The sequence below is a fragment of the Dermochelys coriacea genome, chromosome 11 (genome assembly GCF_009764565.3).
Source record: "Dermochelys coriacea isolate rDerCor1 chromosome 11, rDerCor1.pri.v4, whole genome shotgun sequence".
In the NCBI taxonomy this organism is placed as follows: domain Eukaryota; kingdom Metazoa; phylum Chordata; order Testudines; family Dermochelyidae; genus Dermochelys; species Dermochelys coriacea.
Genome location: NC_050078.2, coordinates 37,006,870 through 37,027,442, shown reverse-complemented (window position 1 = coordinate 37,027,442; position 20,573 = coordinate 37,006,870). Strand labels below are relative to the sequence as shown.

At 41.1% G+C, this 20,573-nt stretch overlaps 1 protein-coding gene across 2 annotated transcripts in view; it reads right to left on the bottom strand.

The window, feature by feature from the left end:
• Positions 1-20,573, bottom strand: part of LOC119863786 (cysteine/serine-rich nuclear protein 3) — a 66,495-nt gene that overhangs the window by 11,752 nt on the left and 34,170 nt on the right. For both annotated transcript variants that reach the window (XM_038422693.2, XM_038422694.2), the window contains exons 3-4: positions 10,288-10,547; positions 202-498 (exon numbers count right to left, since the gene is read on the bottom strand). In XM_038422693.2, coding sequence (XP_038278621.1) covers positions 202-498; positions 10,288-10,547 — 557 coding nt within the window. The remainder of the gene's footprint in view (positions 1-201; positions 499-10,287; positions 10,548-20,573) is intronic.

Here is a 20,573-nt window from a genome sequence, read left to right as displayed (position 1 = left end):
ATTCACAGGGAAAAATGCCAGTTACTGCATGTCTTCAAACTAATCACAATAAAACCCATAAATTACATGTTTTATTGGTTTTGAGACCCACAAATTTCAGCACTTAGTAATTCATTACTATCATCATTATCATCCATAATACCTCTGTTATGGGTTGTTTATGCCCTGCTAGTAAGGAATGTCTGTAATATAGATCTTTACCTGGCATTTTATGCCTGCAAGGCTGCAAGTACAAGTTTCTGGATCACAGAACACTCGGCAGTCACAGCCACAATCCTCCCTGGACAGGCGGATAGCCCGCAACTCATGTTTTTCTTCCACATCGATCTTTTTCACTCCAGAGGCTCGTAGCAGTGCCCTACGTTTTTTTGTTGGTAGGGGTTGTAGAAAGAAGTATTCATCTACTTCTGTGTTGTCTAAATCAATATCATCATCAGAAATGTCATCCAGCGTCAGAGTATCAGCCTCTTCCGATTCCACTGTACCATTCTTTGTCATCTGCGATAAGAGCAGTTGACACAATATTAAGACTATACACTTCCTGAAACGAAAACTTTTAGCGAGAACTTACTCGTTATAATTTATTTGTTTGCATGCGAATTATAAGAACACTAAGAATATAGAGTGTTATACATGGTTCCGTAAAACTGATATTCAGTGAGTCAAGGATTCTTAATAATTTTCTTCTGAAGAGACTAATTTATTTCAGATGTCATTCCTTTCAGAATAGTCATGGAAATAAAAATAATTGAGAATTCAGATTTTCACCAATAGTTGCAAAATATGGAAGAAAAAACATTAATAATATTACCCCCATATTGCTAGGAGTTGATATTTTAAAATTATTCATCAGTGCTTCCTGATGACAGCAAAGTGCTGGACAAGGATCAACTAAAACCAACAGGTAACATTAGTGTTAGGATCAATATGCCCTTTTATGTATAGACAATACAATCATGGCTGAAATCATGACAGCCATTCACAAACTAAACTGTCTTTGCAGGAGTAATAATTACTCCATCAGTGGAGTAAAAATGGAGAAGAAAAACACTAGTATGCATTGTGTTGTTGTCATTTGAGACACAAGTACCCAAGGAAAACATTACCAGAGTTAGAATTTGGATGTAAAGTATGTGTGTGACATTTTATACCTTGGGGAAGCATCCTGGAACCCCCATATTCCTCATTTTTATATAATCGTGATCTTACATATAAAGTATGCCTTGTAAGGTATCGGGGGAAAGGTTATGACCAGCTGAAAGTCATTTCTCTCTCCATATATGTGTATCATTAATGCATATGAAGTTATGAGAATTGTGTTGTATGGCTGTCACTAAAACATGCTGTATGTTGGGGAATCAGCCAGATATTAGCTCCCCAGAGGCAACAGCAAGGAAAGAAACCAACACCCAGGCAGGGTATCAATCAACTTATCAACAACCACTGTCCAGCAAGGGAGTTCCAATGCAATGACTCACCTGCATGAGGCCACCCCAGGGCAATTGCTCAATCTTGCCTGGAGACTCAGCAATTCACCCAGACATGCCTGGACTTGTGTTTTCCAAGCACATTGACTGAGGGTATAAAACAGACACAAAGGCCATATGCTGGGCCCTTCTCCTGCCCCCACCTACGCTACAAGCAACTTAGGGCTTGTCTACACTTAAATTGTATAACGCTGTAACTTGCTGGCTCACCCCTCTGAGCGCAGCAAGTCTGAGCGCTTTAAAGCGCTAGTATAGACAGGCCCCGAGCGCTGGGAGCCATGCTCCCAGCACTCGGAGCTAATCCCCTCGTGAGCACTGGAAGACCTCACACTTCAAAGCACTGCTGCAGGAATGTTTCCGCGACAGCGCTTTGAAGTTTCCAGTATCGCCATGCCCTAAGACATTGAGAAGAAGACACAACTCCAACAGAGGAGATTGGCCCAGGTTTAAGGAACAAACCTGCATATTAAAGACTGCAATATCCAGTGGGGTGAGAAAAACTGCTTAATCTAGATCAGGGGTGGGTAAAGTTTTTGGCTCGAGGGCCACATCTGGGAATAGAAATTGTATGGTGGGCCATGAATGCTCACAAAATTGGGTTTGGGGTGCGGGCTCTGGTTGGGGGTGAGGGGTCTGGAGTGGGGCCAGAAATGAGGAGTTCAGAGTTTGGGAGGGGGCTCCAGGTTGGGGAGTCGGATGCGGGGGGTGAAGCTCCAGGGTGGGGACAGGGATGAGGAGTTTGGGGTGTAGGAAGGTGCTCCGGGCTGGACCAAGGGGTTCAGAGGGTGGGAAGGGGATATGGGCTGGGACAGGGGGTTGGGGTGCAGGCTCTGGGAATGAGGGGTTTGAGGTGCAGGAGGGTCTCTGGACTGGGATCAAGAGATTTGGAGGGTGGGAGGGGGATCAGGGCTGGGGCAGGGGGTTTGAGCATGGGGAGAGGCTCGGGGTGCAGCTCTGGATGGCGCTTACTTCAAGCGGCTCCCGGAAGCAGTGGCACCGCCCATCCTCAGGCACCGCCCCTGCGGCTCCCATTGGCTGCGGTTCCCGGCCAATGGGTGCTGCAGGGGCGGTGCTTGGGGCGGCGGCAGTGTGTAGAGTGGAGGCCCTGGCTGCCCCTAAGCATAGAAGCTGGAGTGGGGGGGGCATATCGCTGCTTCCAGGAGCCATGTGGCACGGCCTCCAACTGGAGTGCCAGAAGGGGGCCATGCCACTGCTTCCGGGAGCTGCGAGGGCAAGCCCGAGACCCCGCTCCCCAGCGTGAGCTTGAGGGCTGGATTAAAATAATTTGTTTAATTGTTTGTCTTTACCAGTGAGTTTGTATGAAGTTTGGGGCAAATCTGCTCAGGTTCTGCAAAGGCTGGTGTATATCCACTTTCCATTGTTGAAGTGGTGACCCAATTAATAAATTTGCACTGCCCATCTTGAGCAGTGCAAGGCAGTATATTCCTGAGATACAGTGCTGGGAGCTGCGGGGGATTTGGCTCTGGTGCCTTTCTCTGTGTGATTCATGAATGGCTCTGGTGTGTGGAGTAGCTGGGTGTGGGGCTCCACATGCTGTTGTTCTGAGCGAGAACAGTGCCTGGAGGGGTTTGCTGCTGGTCACTAGCAAGGCATTGTGAGAGACAGCCCAGGCTGAAGAGAGTTAAGGGGGCACAGTTATTTCCACAGTTCCAGGCTGCACCCTGGGGGGATCCCGTCACAACGTGGAATCAGAGAAAGGTCAAAGCATATAGTACTATGCTTTACATTTAGGAACACAGAGATTGCTATATAGGAACCCAGGGATTACTGTACTAGATCAGACCAGAGGTCCATCTAATCCAGTATCCTGCCTCTAGCAGTAGCCAATACCAGATAATTTAGAAGAAGGTGCAAGAATCCTGGAATATACAGATGTGCAGTGATCAGCTCCTCTCATTTGGTCCTGATCTATAACAGTTAGAAATTGGTTAAATTCTGAAGCATGAAATTTAAAATCCCTTCCAAAAAATTTATCATCATTAATTGTAACAGCTCTGGATATTCTTATTAACCATATAAATATCCAATCCCTTTTTGAATCTTGTTAAGAACTAAACCTCAATGACTTCCTGTGGCAGTGAGTTCCACAATCTAATTACACTTTGTGTGAAAAAGCATTTAATCAATTCTGAATTTGCCATCTTTTAATTTCATCGTATGCTCCTTTGTTGATATGAAACAGGAAGGACAGAATTTCCTGATCTTCCTTCTCATTACTATTCATTATTTTATATACTTTATCAAGTCCCATTTTATTTATCTCATTTCTAAAACAAACAATCCCAATCTTTCTCAAGAATTTTTGCTGCCCTTCTCAGAGCCCCCTCTAATTCTACAATATCCTTTTTGAGAGGGGATGACCAGTACTGCACACAATATTCTAGATCTGGATATACTATGGATTTATATAATGGCATTATATTTTCCATATTATTCACCATCCCATTCCTTATGCATCCCAACCTCTTGTTTCCTCTTTTGACTGCAGCTGCACGTTAAGCAGAGGTTTTCATTGAGCTGTCTACAGTGACAGCCAGGTTCCTTTCCTGAGCTGATACAGTTAATTTAAAACATTACTAGGAATACAAGTAGTTTCAAAATTCATTGTTCCTACCACGCTGCCCATTGACCGAGACTATTTAGGTCTCCCTGATTTAAATTCCTCACAGTACTCTCTGGTCTGACTAGCCTAATTAAATTTTGTGTTTTCTGCAAATTTTGTTATGTCACCACTCATATCCTTTTGAGATTATTAATGACTATATTAAACAACACAAGGAACCTCAAGGCTTCCTGCTGGTAACCTTTTACCATAATGAAAATTAACTATTTAAACCTACTCTTTGTTTTCTGTCTCCTAGGTAGTTTTAGATTCATAGATACTAAGGTCAGAAGGGACCATTCTGATCATCTAGTCCGACCTCCTGCACAGCGCAGGCCACAGAATCTCACCCACCCACTCCTACAAAAAACCTCACCTATGTCTGAGCTATTGAAGTCCTCAGATCATGGTTTAAAGACTTCAAGGAGCAGAGAAGCCTCCCTCAAGTCACCCATGCCCCATGCTACAGAGGAAGGCGAAAAATCTCCAGGGCCTCTCCAATCTGCCCTGGAGGAAAATTCCTTCCCGACCCCAAATATGGCGATCAGCTAAACCCTGAGCATATGGGCAAGATTCACCAGCCAGATACTACAGAAAATTCTTTCCTGGGTAACTCAGATCCCATCCATCTAATATCCCATCTCAGGGGATTAGCCCTATTTACCCTGAATATTTAAAGATCAATTACTTACCAAAATCCCATTATCCCATCATACCATCTCCTCCATAAACTTATTGAGTAGAATCGTAAAACCAGATAGATCTTTTGCCCCTACTGCTTCCCTTGGAAGGCTATTCCAAAACTTCACTCCTCTGATGGTTAGAAACCTTCGTCTAATTTCAAGTCTAAACTTCTTGGTGGCCAGTTTATATCCATTTGTTCTTGTGTCCACATTGCTGCTGAGCTGAAATAATTCCTCTCCCTCTCCTGTATTTATCCCTCTGATATATTTATAGAGAGCAATCATATCTCCCCTCAACCTTCTTTTAGTTATGCTAAACAAGCCAAGCTCCTTAAGTCTCCTTTCATAAGACAAGTTTTCCATTCCTCGGATCGTCCTAGTAGCCCTTCTCTGTACCTGCTTCAGTTTGAATTCATCCTTTTTAAACATGGGAGACCAGAACTGCACACAGTATTCTAGGTGAGGTCTCACCAGTGCCTTGTATAATGGCACTAAAACCTCCTTATCCCTACTGGAAATGCCTCTCCTGATGCATCCCAAAACCGCATTAGCTTTTTTCACAGCCATATCACATTGACAGCTCATAGTCATCCCATGATCAACCAATACTCCAAGGTCCTTCTCCTCTTCCGTTACTTCTAATTGATGCGTCCCCAACTTATAACTAAAATTCTTGTTATTAATCCCTAAATGCATAACCTTACACTTCTCACTATTAAATTTCATCCTATTACTCCAGTTTACAAGGTCATCCAGATCTTCCTGTATAATATCCCGATCCTTCTCCGAATTGGCAATACCTCCCAGCTTTGTATCATCTGCAAACTTTATTAGCACACTCCCACTTTTTGTGCCAAGGTCAGTAATAAAAAGATTAAATAAGATTGGTCCCAAAAACGATCCCTGAGGAACTCCACTAGTAACCTCCCTCCAGCCTGACAGTTCGCCTTTCAGTAGGACCCTTGCAGTATCCCCTTTAACCAATTCCTTATCCACCTTTTGATGTTCATATTGATCCCCATCTTCTCCAATTTAACTAATAATTCCCCATGTGGCACGGTATCAAATTCCTTACTGAAATCTAGGTAAATTAGATCCATTGCATTTCCTTTATCTAAAAAATCTGTTACTTTTTCAAAAAAGGAGATTAGGTTGGTTTGGCACAATCTACCTTTTGTAAAACCATGTTGTATTTTGTCCCATTTACCATTGACTTCAATGTCCTTAACTAATTTCTCCTTCAAATTTTTTTCCAGGACCTTGCATACTACAGATGTCAAACTAACTGACCTGTAGTTACCCAGATCACTTTTTTCCCTTTCTTAAAAATAGGAATTATATTAGCAATTCTCCAATCATTCGCTACTACTCCTGAGTTTACAGATTCATTAAAAATTCTTGCTAATGGGCTTGCAATTTCAGGTGCCAATTCCTTTAATATTCTTGGATGAAGATTATCTGGGCCCCCCGATTTAGTCCCATTAAGCTGTTTGAGTTCTGCTTCTACCTCAGATATGGTAATATCTACCTCCATATCCTCATTCCCATTTGTTATGCTACCATTATCCCTAAGATCCTCTTTAGCCTTATTAAAGAATGAGGCAAAGTATTTGTTTAGATATTGGGCCATGCCTAGATTATCTTTGACCTCCACTCCATCCTCAGTGTTTAGCGGCCCCACTTCTTCTCCATGTTCTTTGATCCACGTTAATACTTTGCCTCTCATCTTGTGATTACTTAACCTTTTTAGTAGCCTCTTCTGCACAAACTTGTTAAAGCCCCCCTGGAAACCTAAAGAAACTATGTCAAACAGCTCTTCTTTGTCAAAGAACTATAAAAGATTGGTAAAAGACAAATTGTCCCTTGCAGAAACTGTGTTGGCTATACCCTCTCATATCGTATTACAAACTTCCATGTGCTTTGAACTTCTTGAGCTTGGGGATCCCTTACCAATTTTCCCTCCTCAAAGTTCATGCCCCTCTCTACAAACAAACAAACAAACTTGTATTAATGTTTTCATAATGTTTTCTTCCTCTTGCTACAACAGGGTGCTAAGTGTTAGGCTCTGGCTGTATATGCTTTTCAGGGCTGGACTGGCAGATGATGGAGGACATGGAAGTAATCTTTTGACTGACCTGCAAAATACTGAGCAATTTGCAGAAGGAAAGATGAAGTGAAAGTAGTGGAGTCCAGGAGTATATTTGGCCACAGATACCTTGAAGTCCTTGCTTAGTCAAAGATACCATTGACTTCAATGATAGTTTTACATTAGTAAAGGCTGAGTAAGAACTTCAGTGCTTGGCCTTTTGAGAATACCTGCCCTTTGGATGCATTGTATACATTCAAGGACAATGGTGTAAGGTTCAGGGATAAATACATTAAATTTCTAATCTTTTCTGAATTATATATGCCTCTGAGAACTCAGGTATACAAAGATTCGAGAAACCATGCTATATCCTTTCGGATGGAGGAGTATTGTTAAGAACCTCAAGAGTTCTTGACGATATTCTGTTACTTTCTAATGTATCTTCTTCCTCTCATTAATACATCATTTTAGAATAAGATATCTGGCAGGACTTAACACAAGCATCCAAATGTCGCCTTTTCATATACTAGCACTCATTGTCTTAAATTTATAACACCCCAACCCAGCAACACCAACACATTTGAGTAAGTGAACCTCAAGTGAGAGCACTGGGCCAGATTCGCTGTTCCAGCCGAACTGCCTAGATGAACGACTGGGATTGTAAGGGAAAAGGTGGCTTTAATTCACCTTAACATTCCCTGGATCCAAGGACCAGCCCAGCGCTTTAGACTGCTCTAACATATGGCTGGCTTCCCAGTTTGAAGGTAGGGTTGGACTAATTTCCCTGTCTATGATGGAGCTCAAATAGCAAAACAGCTCTTCCATTTCCATAAACAGAAATCAACAAGGCCCAGCTCTCATAAGTAAACAAAACATCTTTGATGCTTCACAATGATTGCCTATAAAATAAATTGATTGCCTACAATAAAAGGCTAGACAATAAAATTTCTCTCAAACTTCTAACATTGACTGTGACTGAATGGGACTCAATGACAACATTATTTCTCCCCCTCTTCCTCCTCACAACCACTTTTTGAAAAAAGGAAGCTGGCATGAATGAGTAATATTGGAGTAAAGTGTTCAACATAGTGCTCATTAGCATCAATGGGAGTGGAGCTCCCATTATGAGCCCAAAATACTAAGCTCAAATCTCCTCTCATTGATAACAGTTTAACATCAGTAACTCCATTGACTTCAGTGATCTATAATGGTTTAAATGAGAAGAGAATCAGAACTAGTATCTGGAATACACACTTTGATAGAAAGTGTTACCAGCTCTCGTAGTTTTACTGTAAATATTTGTTATTTTCTTAAAGCCATGGTCCTGAATTAAACTGATTATGGAAGAATCTCACCTTTCTAGTTCTCATGGTTGCAGAGAAAAGCTTGAAAACAAACCCAAACATACCCCAAAGGCTCAACAATCAGAAGGCAAATAAAAAGTACCAGTTTTAAAAAACTGATTTTTAAATCAGTCTCATGATTTTGGGGGCTTGACTCATGAGTTTTGAATGTGTGGGGATGCCAATACAGAGTAAACCTACTACCCCAAAACAGATTCACAATCACCACCAGCTGCTAAGAAATGGTGAGAGAAGAACCTTCCATCTGTAGGTGAGGCCATTCCATTTGGCTGCAGGAATTAATCCAGTAGTTAGAGACTGGGAGGAGGGGGTGCATGGAATGGAAATCAAACTTTTATTGCTACACCAGTATCTGAAAAGGGAATTTACTGGAATTTAAAATCCTGACTACAACTCACTATCTACTTTAAACAACCCTCCACACCATCCCCACTTAGTCTCAGCAGGAGAGGATTAGGCTGGTCAGAGAATCTGTACCCCCCAAAAAAACTGTGCCTCCTCTCGTTTCATCCGGTTGGGGGCATGTTGCTCAATGGACCAAAAAATGAGTATCTGCCACTCCCAGGAAGGAGGAAAAGGGATGAGAGCACTAGAGGTAAATGAGATCTGGGATTTTCATTGGTGGATCTTGTGCTTGTAAGGAGAAGGGGAAGCCTGAAGCCCTTGTTGGTAACTTCTACTATCTGGGCAGTGGGAGGGTTAGCGGACTCAGAAGTGAGCTGAGTCCTGAGAGACGGGGCAGGGGGTCTATCCCAAATTATTCGTTATTTGGTGGGAGCCCCATAATTCCACACCAGATCCAGGTAAATGCCTGGTGTATGAGAAGGGAGGGAATACATAGCCCTTACCAATGTCAATAAAGTTGTGGCCTGCTGCCTAAAATCCATTCCAATGTCTGTCTTTCATTCACCTATGTGTCCTAATCACCATGAGAGTTGAGGGTTAGAAGCTATTAAAAAAAACAACAACCTGTTCACTGTTCAAACTAGAAACTTTAGTAGACAGCAGAGTAATTACAACAGTGTCTGAGTAGCAAGAGCCACATAGACTTCTTAAGGAGATGAGGCAGAAACTTGTGAAAAAATGCCTGGGAGGCAACAGGAGTAATATTCTAAACCGGGAATAATGCCGCCAGTGGGTTAGGGGAATCTGCCTTCTAGTGGTATCTGAAACAGAGAGACTCAGCATAATTTTATAGCGGGAAAAGGACTGTAGTTAGGCTACAATTCTAAAAATCATTCAAAGCTAATTACATACATTAATTTGAAAAAATGCCAAAATAAATAAATGAATAACAGAAACAATTAATACATTTTCTTAGTTTGCCCAATCTTGCTCCTATTTAACTCAATGGGAGTTTTCCCACTAATTTTAATAAGATTCGGGAATAGGACGAGTGTTTCTAAACATAATTTTTCAATGATATATTGAATGTAAAAACCATACACATGTTGAACATCTACTATGCTGTATTTTAAAAGCTAACCCAGGACCATATCTCCAATGTGTAGAGACCAGATTAGTATGATCAGAAATCTTTGGTATTGATAAGCTAAGCACTTGCATCAAGCAGTTATCTCAAACAAAGAGCTAAAATTTTGCAAGTTTTTCTTCTTTAAAGGCATACTTTCTGGTTAAAAATATATTTAAAAAAAATAAACATCCATACCTGTGCTGCTTATAACATGGTGGAAATTTAAACTGATTTTTTCAAAAATGAAATGTACTTTTCACCATTAATGTTTGCTTTTTGCATTTAGCTCAAGTTGGCCGAAAAGAAACTGGTCAGTTTCACTTTCCATATCTCATCACTAGCACCATGCTGCCATTTTTTGATTGCATTGCCTGTAGATTAACGTATCTAATCCAAACAAAAACCTGTTTTAATTGGATTTTTTTAAAATCAGAGGAACATTTCTATTGAATTTAAATTTGATAAAGTCAGATAAAGTGATCAGGTTAAATGTTGGGCCTATGGTGTCTTGATAGTATCCATTTAAAATGTGAGAGATGGAAGCAAGCAAGGTCTCCTTGCCATTCTTACCTTCAGTTTTAAAGAGTTAAGCTTCTCTTCCCTTAGATGATCTCGTAACATCTCTCGATGGAGCCTCTCCTGTTCCACTGCAAATTCTCCAAGGGAGTACTGGCGCACACTGTTGTGACGTGTGGACATGCCCAATGTGCTTCCTCCTTGGCTCGGGACACTGGTGAAGCCTTGCCTTCTTGTGAAGTAGTACACAGTAACACAGTTAAAATGAACATTCTTTGTCCTTTTCCGCTTCTCCCTCTTCAGGATCGATGAAGCTAAAATGGAAGCCAGTTATAACATTAATGAAAAACCTGTTGATCACATAGCAAATCTTTACTTCTCTGAGTAGTCCCATTAACTTTAAGTCAAATGGGATACTCACACAAGCAAAGTTTTGCAGATTAGGTCTCTTGTGAGAAGAGTATTATTAAAAAATAACAGTAAAGATAAAACATTGGCAATAAACATTTTACATGAGACAATAGAATTTGGCTAATAAATATATGACATATTTCTTACTCAAGTTAAGCCAAAGTGTTTAAACAAAGTAAGGAGTCAGACAGCTTCTGTGTTTGCTTTCACTATTACAAAACCATACACTTATGGACACTGTCATCTATTTTAAGAGTGGAGGTAGTGTTGGCCAGGACACTCAGGTTAGTCCATACTCTTTTCACAATGTTTTATCTTTCACCAGGAAAACAAATGAAGAACGGAAGAAGCCATCTCAGTGTAACTTAGCACCTGAAAGACACTGGCCCACTGACTTACACATCATAAAATCCTATTGATGTCAATAGGACTGCATGACACAAGGCAGGGGAAATGTGACCCAATTTCTCACACAGTGTAATATAGATCTACTGCCACTGCATCTATAAGATTCTAGCTGAAGATTTCTAGTATTTTATAGTTGGAATTATTGTCCCTCTTTTTAGGAGTAAGGGAAGATTCCAGGCACCACTATTTTGTATTCCAGAAAGAGAGAATGGAGCTTTAGAAAAAATATGAAGCAACATTTTACTGTCACCCAGGGACCTAAAAATCCGTAATAATAATGGGAAACCTGTCACAGGATGATACTATATAAATAATACTTATATACAGCTACACTCCTCTCCTTTTTCTCCACCGATCCCACTGATGCTGCCCAGTGAACAGCTGGTTGTTACATGTGAAGTCAGTGCTAAGCCTATCTCCCCTCTTCTTTTTTCACCTTCTCTCACACTCCTCTCCTTTTCCTCCTTCCTTAATTCACTTGCAAACAAATGTAGCTCGACACAATGTGCACTACTTTAAAAATGGTGCCACAGGTCTTGTTTCTATCTTTAAATATTTGTTCTTTGTTGTACAGACATTTAGAGATTCCTGTAATGATATTCAGGAATATCCTAGAATGACACTCACAAGCGGCTGTGGTTGGCTGTTAGAGCAAAATAAGAGCAACAAACTAGTTCCTTGACTTTTTTTAGATATGACAGCTTATTTGATTTGATTTGATTTATTATAAAATGGCTATAGGAAATCAAGAAACTAGATGATATGTTACACTCAAGCAATTTAGATGCAACAATTGCACGAGGTATTATATGAGAAACCTATCTGTCAGAAAAAATAGAGTAGTGGTCCCCAAACTGTAGTGCGCACCCTTCTAGTGGGGAGTGGAGGAACATCCAAGGGGGTGCAGTGGAGCCCAGGCCACCCCACAGGGGGGTGGGAAGGGAGCACCACCTAGCCCCACTCTGCCCCCAGCTCCACTCTGGCCCCACCCCTGGCCCCAGCTGCTGGCCTGGCGCTGCTCCCAGCCCCCAACCCCCGCTCCTCACCATAACTCTTTTGTTATGGAACAAAACATTTGTGATCAGAAATAAAAACAGAACAATTCTGCATAAGGAAATTAACAGACAACAAAATAAAACATTTTTCACCCTGCTTAAACAAGTAGTGCTAAGAAAAACTGACTTTTATTAAAAATATTAATAGCCTTGTTAACAAAAGTAAACCTCTCATATTTCACACACAGACCAAAATATTGTGATTCTCAGCACTGCCATGAAACATTCTCACTTTTACTAAATACACTTTTGTTACAATTATTGTGTGGTCCAGTAAAATATACTTCTCAAGAAATGTTCTTCAGATGTGCTACATTTAATTGGCATAATATATAACCACTGAGTACAATGCCAGAGGCCCTATATTATTTTACAGAGGATATTTTATTACTTTTTTTTTTAATTGCAACTCTGAAACAACTTTATAGTGCTATGCCAAAGATAGGTAGGATGCAAATACAAAGATCTCTGTTATTAATAGAGCTGGTCCAAAAAATTTCAATGGGATAGTTCCACTCCTCCTCAGGAAATGCAATATTTGCTGAAATCAAAATATTTGCAGGAATGTGTTGATTTTAAGAAAATTTTTGACAGGGGAAAATTGAAACAAATAATTTTAGCTTTCTAGTATAATTTTGATAATGTTGAAACATTTTAATTTTTATCAAACTGATCCATTGCATTAAGTTTTGCATTATATTACATTATACATTATATTGTATGTAGTATTTTATCTAAAATCATGTTTAAACATTATCAAAACAAAACTCTTTACCTTATTGAGATAAAACTGTTTAATGAGAGATAAAACAGTAAATTTTGAAATTTAAATTTTTCATTCAGATTCAAAATGAAAACAAATTTTGAAATGTCACAATTTCCTGCAGAATGGACATTTCGTTTTCCAACCGGTAAGTATCAGGTATCAGCGGTAGTTATCAGGCTGGAGCATCCAGGAAATCCTGCTCTTACACAATGAAAGGAGGAGTCACGTGGGCTGTTCTGGGATTGGTGGCAGGGAATCAGTGGAGAAGTACTGATATTATCTTTCATCCTTAGCAGTGGTTACACTCCTGCCTCCCAAACAAGTAAACAAATGCAGTGTTTACAGCTACCACAGGAATAAAACAACAACAGGCTAGGTTAAAGATTAAAATAAGATAGAAAAAAAGAAAATTAAAGATATAAGGTGGAAAGTAAAAAAAACATTTTACTTAATGAATGACTTAGAACAGTGGTTTTCAACATGTGGTCTGCGGACCCCTGGTGGTCCACAGACTATGTCTATGTTTTCCAAAGGGGTCTTCCCCTCCATTTGACATATTTTAGAGGTCCACAAATGAAAAAAGAAAATGTACATGTCTGTAAAGTGCATACACTAAATACATTTGATTACATGGTTGTCACACACACATTCCTAATAGAGCACGCTCTGCTGGACACACACCAGGCTGCTGTGCTCCAATCTGCAGGATCTGTGTGCTCTCATTAGGCTGCAGCACTGTTTCTCCCCTTGCCTTCTTTGGCATATCTCCTGAGCACCATGCTCTCTCTGTCTGTTATACTTTCACAGAAATGGGACCACGTGGTCCAACAGTCTTAGGCCCCCAGGATCAGTGCTAACTCCTCAGATTCCTAATAGCTCACACACACCCTCTCCCAGAACTCCATCCACATGGGCACTCTGATTTACACTATCTTTCAGGGACATGTGATAGCAAAAAGCAAATTGGCTTTGTAAGGACTCCTAAACACAATTACTTTTTACTTAGATAGCACAAGAGATACACAGATCTAGACAAAATAATAAACACATTTTCCTCACCACTCTGGAGAGTTTTTTGAGCCTGAGCAGAATCCTCTAAGGAGTCCAGGATCTCTCCTCCTGCACTTGCCTTCTCTTCCAAATTATGAAGTAAGTGAATCAGTCTCTGCTCTGTGTCCCCCACAAGTTTACATATCCCACTGCCACCACCATCTGGTTTCCTGCTGCTGGGGAAATTCCATTCTCCAATCCTCAACCTCCTGCAGAAAAGTTAGGGCAAACTAGCTTCCCCCAGCCTTCAGAAATCCTATTGTTCTCTGTGGGTCAGGTCTGATCACTAAGAAATAGACCTTAACGACAGTCTCTTTCAAAGACCAGACTTGTAGGCTCTGTGTCATCACCTTTTAGAATTTCAGTCCAACATGGAAGTAAAAACACAACAGAAAAAGCAACCAGCCCCACACACAGTGTTGCTAACCCTCATGATTTTTTCACAAGTGATGTGATTTTGGCTGGGGTTGGAACCAGCCTTGTGATGACAAAAGAAGCTTCAGCCCTCTAGCAAATTTGAGTCCTCTAACTGTCCCACCTGCCCACATCTTGGGGCTGAATAACCAATCAGAGCTGCTGTAGGCAGAGCTTTCCTCCCCACCCCCTTCTAGTTATCTGAAGTCATTCTTGTAGGAAGGGATGGGGGAGGAGAATGCTAATGGGTCCATCAGCTCAAGGGGCTCTGCCACCTATCCCCCTGAGCAACAGGAATAGGATGGCACCTCTGCTCCTCCCCAGCCCTGTAGTACCTCGCCTGGGAAAGGGCAGAACGGGGTGGGCTTGCTGAAGCCCTCTCTCCAGGCCTAGGAGAGATGGGTGAAGAATTCCAGGAGGAGAGTTGGGATTGAGTGGCTTACCTGATGGGTGGGCTGAACTGATGGGGGAGGGGAATGAATGGAGGGCAGAATGAATTGCTGGGCAGGGACTGGGCAGATGTGGGAGTGAGAGCTCCTTCAGCAAGGACCTAAATCACTTCACTCAATAAATCCGGGAGTGTGGGCAACACTAATTGTCACATACATACTGGGGAAGGGCACGTGTAGTTCAAAAATCAAGAGACCAAAAATGTATACATTTTTTACACACACACACAAAATAACAACATGATTTTTGGACCAATCTGACTTTTTATTACTTTAGATTTTTTAATGTTTTGAGGTCAACAATACTGCACATTCAAAATAGCTTGCAGTTTGACACAGACAGGCAGGGGCCCCAACATCGAACAGAATTCGTAAGTTGTACATAGACAGATCCCCCAAATGAACACAGTCTTTAAGCATTGGAACTACAGTGTATCAGGGGATTAAAGTTAAGGAAATGCTTTTACCCATGGGCACTGGGATTTCCTGACATTATTGCTTAGTGGCAAGAATACGGAATGAGTGGCTCACAGGAGTAACACTATTCTTGTTTCATATATCTGTTGACCTCTTTATGAAAAAGCACAACTGGTCTATTTTCACCTCCTTATACAATCACAGAAATGTAGGGTGGGAAGGGACCTTGAGAAGTTATCAAGTCCAGCCCCCTACGCTGAGGCAGGATCGAATAAACCTAAACCATTCCTGACAGCTGTTTGTCCAACCTGTTCTTAAAAACCTCCAGTGATGCCAAGTGCCAATGTCGAATAGAGGGGAATGATCACGTCCCTCGATCTGCTGGTAATGCCCCTACTTATACATCCCAAAATGCCATTGGCCTTCTTGGCAACAAGGGCACACTGTTGACTCATATCCAGTTTCTCGTTCACTGTAACCCCTAGGTCCTTTTCTGCAGAACTGCTGCTTAGCCATTTGGTCCCTAGTCTGTAGCAGTGCATGGAATTCTTCCATCCTAAGTGCAAGACTCTGCACTTGTCCTTGTTGAACCTCATCAGATTTCTTTTGGCCCAATCCTCTAATTTGTCTACGGCCCTCTGTATCCTATCCCTACCCTCCAACGTATCTATCTCCTCCCAGTTTAGTGCCAATACCAATAATAATGTGTCTACCATACAGATCCAAGTCTCCTTTGCCATAGAAATAAACTGTAATTGTTAAATAATGATCTAAATTGTAGATAAATTAATAATGGAATATGAGACTGTTACACAGCATCAACCTCAATGGACCTCAGTAGACAAATAATACGCGACACCCTCACAACTCTACCTTTATGCAGCCTGATTTTGGAGTCTGTGCCTTTTCACCAGTCAGTGAAGTTATGCCTATGTAAAACAGGTCTAAGATAGAGCCCTTGTGTATATTTAGAAACTTCCCAAAGATAGCACACGGAACTCCACATTCAGGAAGAGAATTCTAACTTCAACTAAAAATAACTTCTGGATAGGGACTGTGAAGCATGCCTCCTAGTTTTACAAAATCCTAGCTTGAATGACATTTTCAGCCTATAATGTTTCTCAAACACTTCTTATTGAAAAAGAAATAGTTCTTTGGTTACTAAACATAAATAGTCTCTGTTGTCTGAAATCCAAGGCATAAGGACTTTCCTCTGCTGTCTCAGCTATTCTCCTGATGTCAAAGACACATTAAAAAAATGTTAACCATATGGCTCCTCAGCAGAATGCTAGCACTCTTACAATCAAGAGGGCAATGCAATTCATTACCACCATCATAGAAATATTTTAGGGGCATGAAAATCTCAAAACTACATAAAGCCCATTTGATTAAAATTCTAGCATAGGGACAGAAGGAGACATTGCTATTCATAAACTCCACTAACCTATTTTCATGCTTTTTACATATTCTCAGTGCCATATGAGCCACTATGGTAAAAAGGATTAACACCATTCTCCACCTGTTCCATGACCCACACAGCATATCATCAAGTTTAACAATATAGAAGTGTCAAGCCTAATATATCATGATAATCCAGGTCAGAATATCACTTTAAAGAATAATAATAAATTCTAAAAAAGTCCAAGTCTTTTTAGCAATCACCCTAGAAAGAAAAACTGGGCAAGAGTTCATGCTCTTGAACTTTGCCCCTGCCCTCCCTCCACCCCACAAAAAGATGTTTTGATAAGAACAGATTTAAAATTTTTATTAAAGTTAATGTTTAAAATCAAATTTACACAAGTTAAGAGAGAAGGTACTGTACATCTAGGGTCGGGCTTGGGTTATGAGGGATTGCAAGTATTGGTTACACGGTTCACCAGGTACATACATATCACATAACCAGCATAGATCCAGATTGGGGTGTGGGAGTTTTTAAAGCATCAGTGGATAAGTGGGCTCTGGTACGCTACCCATGGAATGTATTAAGAGTCCAAGTCAGTATTGGTGTATAGAATAAGTACATGGATGGGGTGCATCGCTCACTTCTTCAGGGAAGGAAGTGGGTTATTTCCCTGGTCGGCATTCTCAGTTACTCGACCTGGTACTGGCAGTTTCCCATGATGTGTTCCGTGTAGATGTGTCTGGACCACTTGATGGTGTCGGACACCATGAGCTGTCTCATGAGCCAGGCATAGCGTTGACCAACTCCGTATGCTCTCAGCACCAGCTCATTGTGGGGGGTCCCATGTACACAGGGCTCCCACGATCACGGTGTGCATCTAGACCTTGTAGCCCTGGGCTCTCAGGGTGTTGTCCAGCAGGGTATACTTCAATGCCTTCCGTGCTTGGGTCTCGTGGAAGGCTGGTGACCTGTTTTCAAATGGCACCGTGATGTCTACCATGAGGACCTTCTTCTTTTCTGGGTTGGTCACGACGATGTCAGGTCGCAGTCGACTGTCTGTCCCGGGGATGGTGGAGTCAATGGTGATCTTCCCCAGGGACGGTGGGATGGCTTTTACCAGCTGGTTCTGGATGGCATTGTGGCAGTGTCACCAGGTTCCAGAGTGGTGTCTGCATCCACACAGGAAGTGGGGCAGAGTCTCATTGGTGTAGCCGCACTCCCTGCAGCGCTTGTCCTGGTTGCCATGGCGGACGGCTCGGTTGAGTCAGGCCCGGTGGACCCAACCACCAGTCAGCGAACATGGTGAAGCTGCCCCCGGGGAGGAAGCGGTTGCTGGCATCCCACTTGCTGGACACCTCGAACACCTTGCCCTGGTCCAGCTTCCGCTTGAAGTTACTACACTCTGTACACTCTTTTCAGAATACCAAAACCTTGAGGGAATCCTTAATTATCTTCTCCGACATGCTTGGGCTTCAAAATTTGTGTTCAGCACATCAAGAAGGCCATATCCATTACTGCTTGATTGTGCAGGACCCAAAAGGGAGCCAGCTCGGGGAAAGAAACTGGGCATAACTGAGGCAATGGTTATAAGCCCTCATCCATGCTATAGAAATGCAACCATTTCTGCTCCTTCTAATAGCACTGCACTGCTCCACCTCTAACCTAATAAGATTGTCAACACCAAATTGAGCAGGCTTCTCATATCCCTAATGCACTTTCCCCTCTCTTATGCAATCAAGTTCAAGATGTGCTCAGTCCAGAGAGGTTCTTCATGAAAATGTTTGCCTGATATCATAGTTACAGATGTTAGGTTTGAAAAGGGCCTCTGAAAACATATAGTCCAGCCTCCTACATAAAGGAGGACCTTTCTTTAGCTTTTCTGAGGCTTGAAAGCTACATGTGTCTCTTGGTGTGTGGTGCTCTTGAGTCTGGGGGTGTCACGTGGAAGAAGTTTTGGGGCCGAGGGGGCTAGTTTGAAATATAGAGAGTTTAGGAAGAAATAAGACAAGCTCTCCTTTGAACTGGTCAGAAATGGTTCTCCCCTCCTGTGGAAAATTTTGATAAAAGTGGAAAAATATATTTTTGTAAACATTTTCTGCAGAAACTTTCACCTTTTTAGTTGAAAATCAAAACTTTACAGCCGAAAACTGGAACTTTTCAGTTTTTCAGTTGAAAAGTTTTGATGACAACTTGAAATTTTCCATAGAAAACAAATACTTTTCATGAAAAAATTACTTTAGGTAAAAAAAAGGAATTTTCTGCCCCCAAAAAGGGAAAAATGTTGAACAGCTTTTGTTCACAGCCTATGGGATAGCGAATGAGCTGGGCTGGAGGGAGCATGGAGAGATGCAGAGCTGGGAGGGAGTTGGGTTGGCATGGTTGAATATGGAAGTGGGAGAATAGACTGAATTGGTGGTGATGTGTGCGGATAGGGTGAGAGCAGTTGGGACAAGGACAGTGATGGGGTCACAAAGGAATAAAAACTACTTTCTCCCACACTGCCTTTACAGTAAAGTGTCTCAATATTTCTACTCTAAATGGGAAATACTGTGGTAGAGGGAAGAGGGCCCCTTTGTTCCAGTTTTTCACATTGAAAATGTGATCAACCTACAGGTCCACCACTTATTCTAAGCATCAGCTGTAATTACTGGATGGTTATTATTGTCCTGGTCATGGTTTCCTGTTGAGTAAGAAAACAGGTTACCACCATGGATCCTAGTAGGATTAATTTGGAGGTAAAGTTTAAGAATTCTTATATTTGTCACTTTTGGGCTTTTATTAGTGTGAAAAATAATATGATAACAAATCTGGTGTTACATTTATAGACACAACTAAAGATGCAGGAATGTGAATGTTTCATTTTATTTATTAAAAAGATTATTAATGGGCAGTATATGCTCTACAGGCTTATGTCTGCTCAAGCACAGTGTACCAAGTTATTAATTACAACACAAATAAAAAAAAATTCTTCAGTGAGGCCTGTTGAGAAAAAAAATATACAGTACTATATTCAATGCTTCAACTGACCATTAGATCAGATTTCAAAAGATCAGAATCCCAGTAGTATGGGAGATCTTAATATTACAGAATGGGCAATGTACTAAAAGCTAGCATATGTAAGCCATTTAAATACAGTTGTGATCCATTTCATCCTCAAACTTTTCATCCTCCTCAAACCTTTACATCAATTTCCAGAACATCTTATTCTTCTCAATAGTATTCGCTCTCTCTCTCTCTCTCTCTTTTTTTTTTACTTTAACCAAATCACATTTTGCAGCATTTTTCTTTTCCATGTGAAAGAATGTCTAAACAGACTGTGCAACTTGAAATCTACAGGTCTGATTGACAATGGCTACTCTCATGTGACTCTAGTCCTGCAATATATCATTATGGTTGTATATTGTGCATTTCCTATGGCACTGTGATCTATCTTTCTCTTCCAACATCTCAGTAACCTCAATAATTACTTATTTCAATACAAGGATGCCTCAATTCATTTAGCCACCCATTCATGTACATTTTCAAACATGTCGTTGCATCTGTTATACTTTTATCACAGGACTTTTGTTGCAAGTTATTTAAGGCAAACAATAACAAAACTCTCTCTGATTTCTGTCAAAAACTGTCTTTATGATCACACAAAATGGTGAAATTCACTAATATTTTAGAGGCGAGATTTTCTGCTGCTGTATTGAGACTGCAGCCTATCATGTCAAACAACGGCGTCTCATTGTTTCGTTGTATTCACCTGTCTGTATCCATTTGTTGTCTCTTGTCTAGGTAGCTTGTAGCTCTTTAGGACATAACATATCTTTTTGTTCTGTGTTTGTACTGCACCTAGCACAATGGGGTTGGTCCCACTGCATGACTAGTTTCCTAGGTACTATGATAATGCAAATATTATTATTATTAATAATAATAACAGTAGGCAAACAAATCCCCTTTAAAATATATGGGAGTTGGGTGCC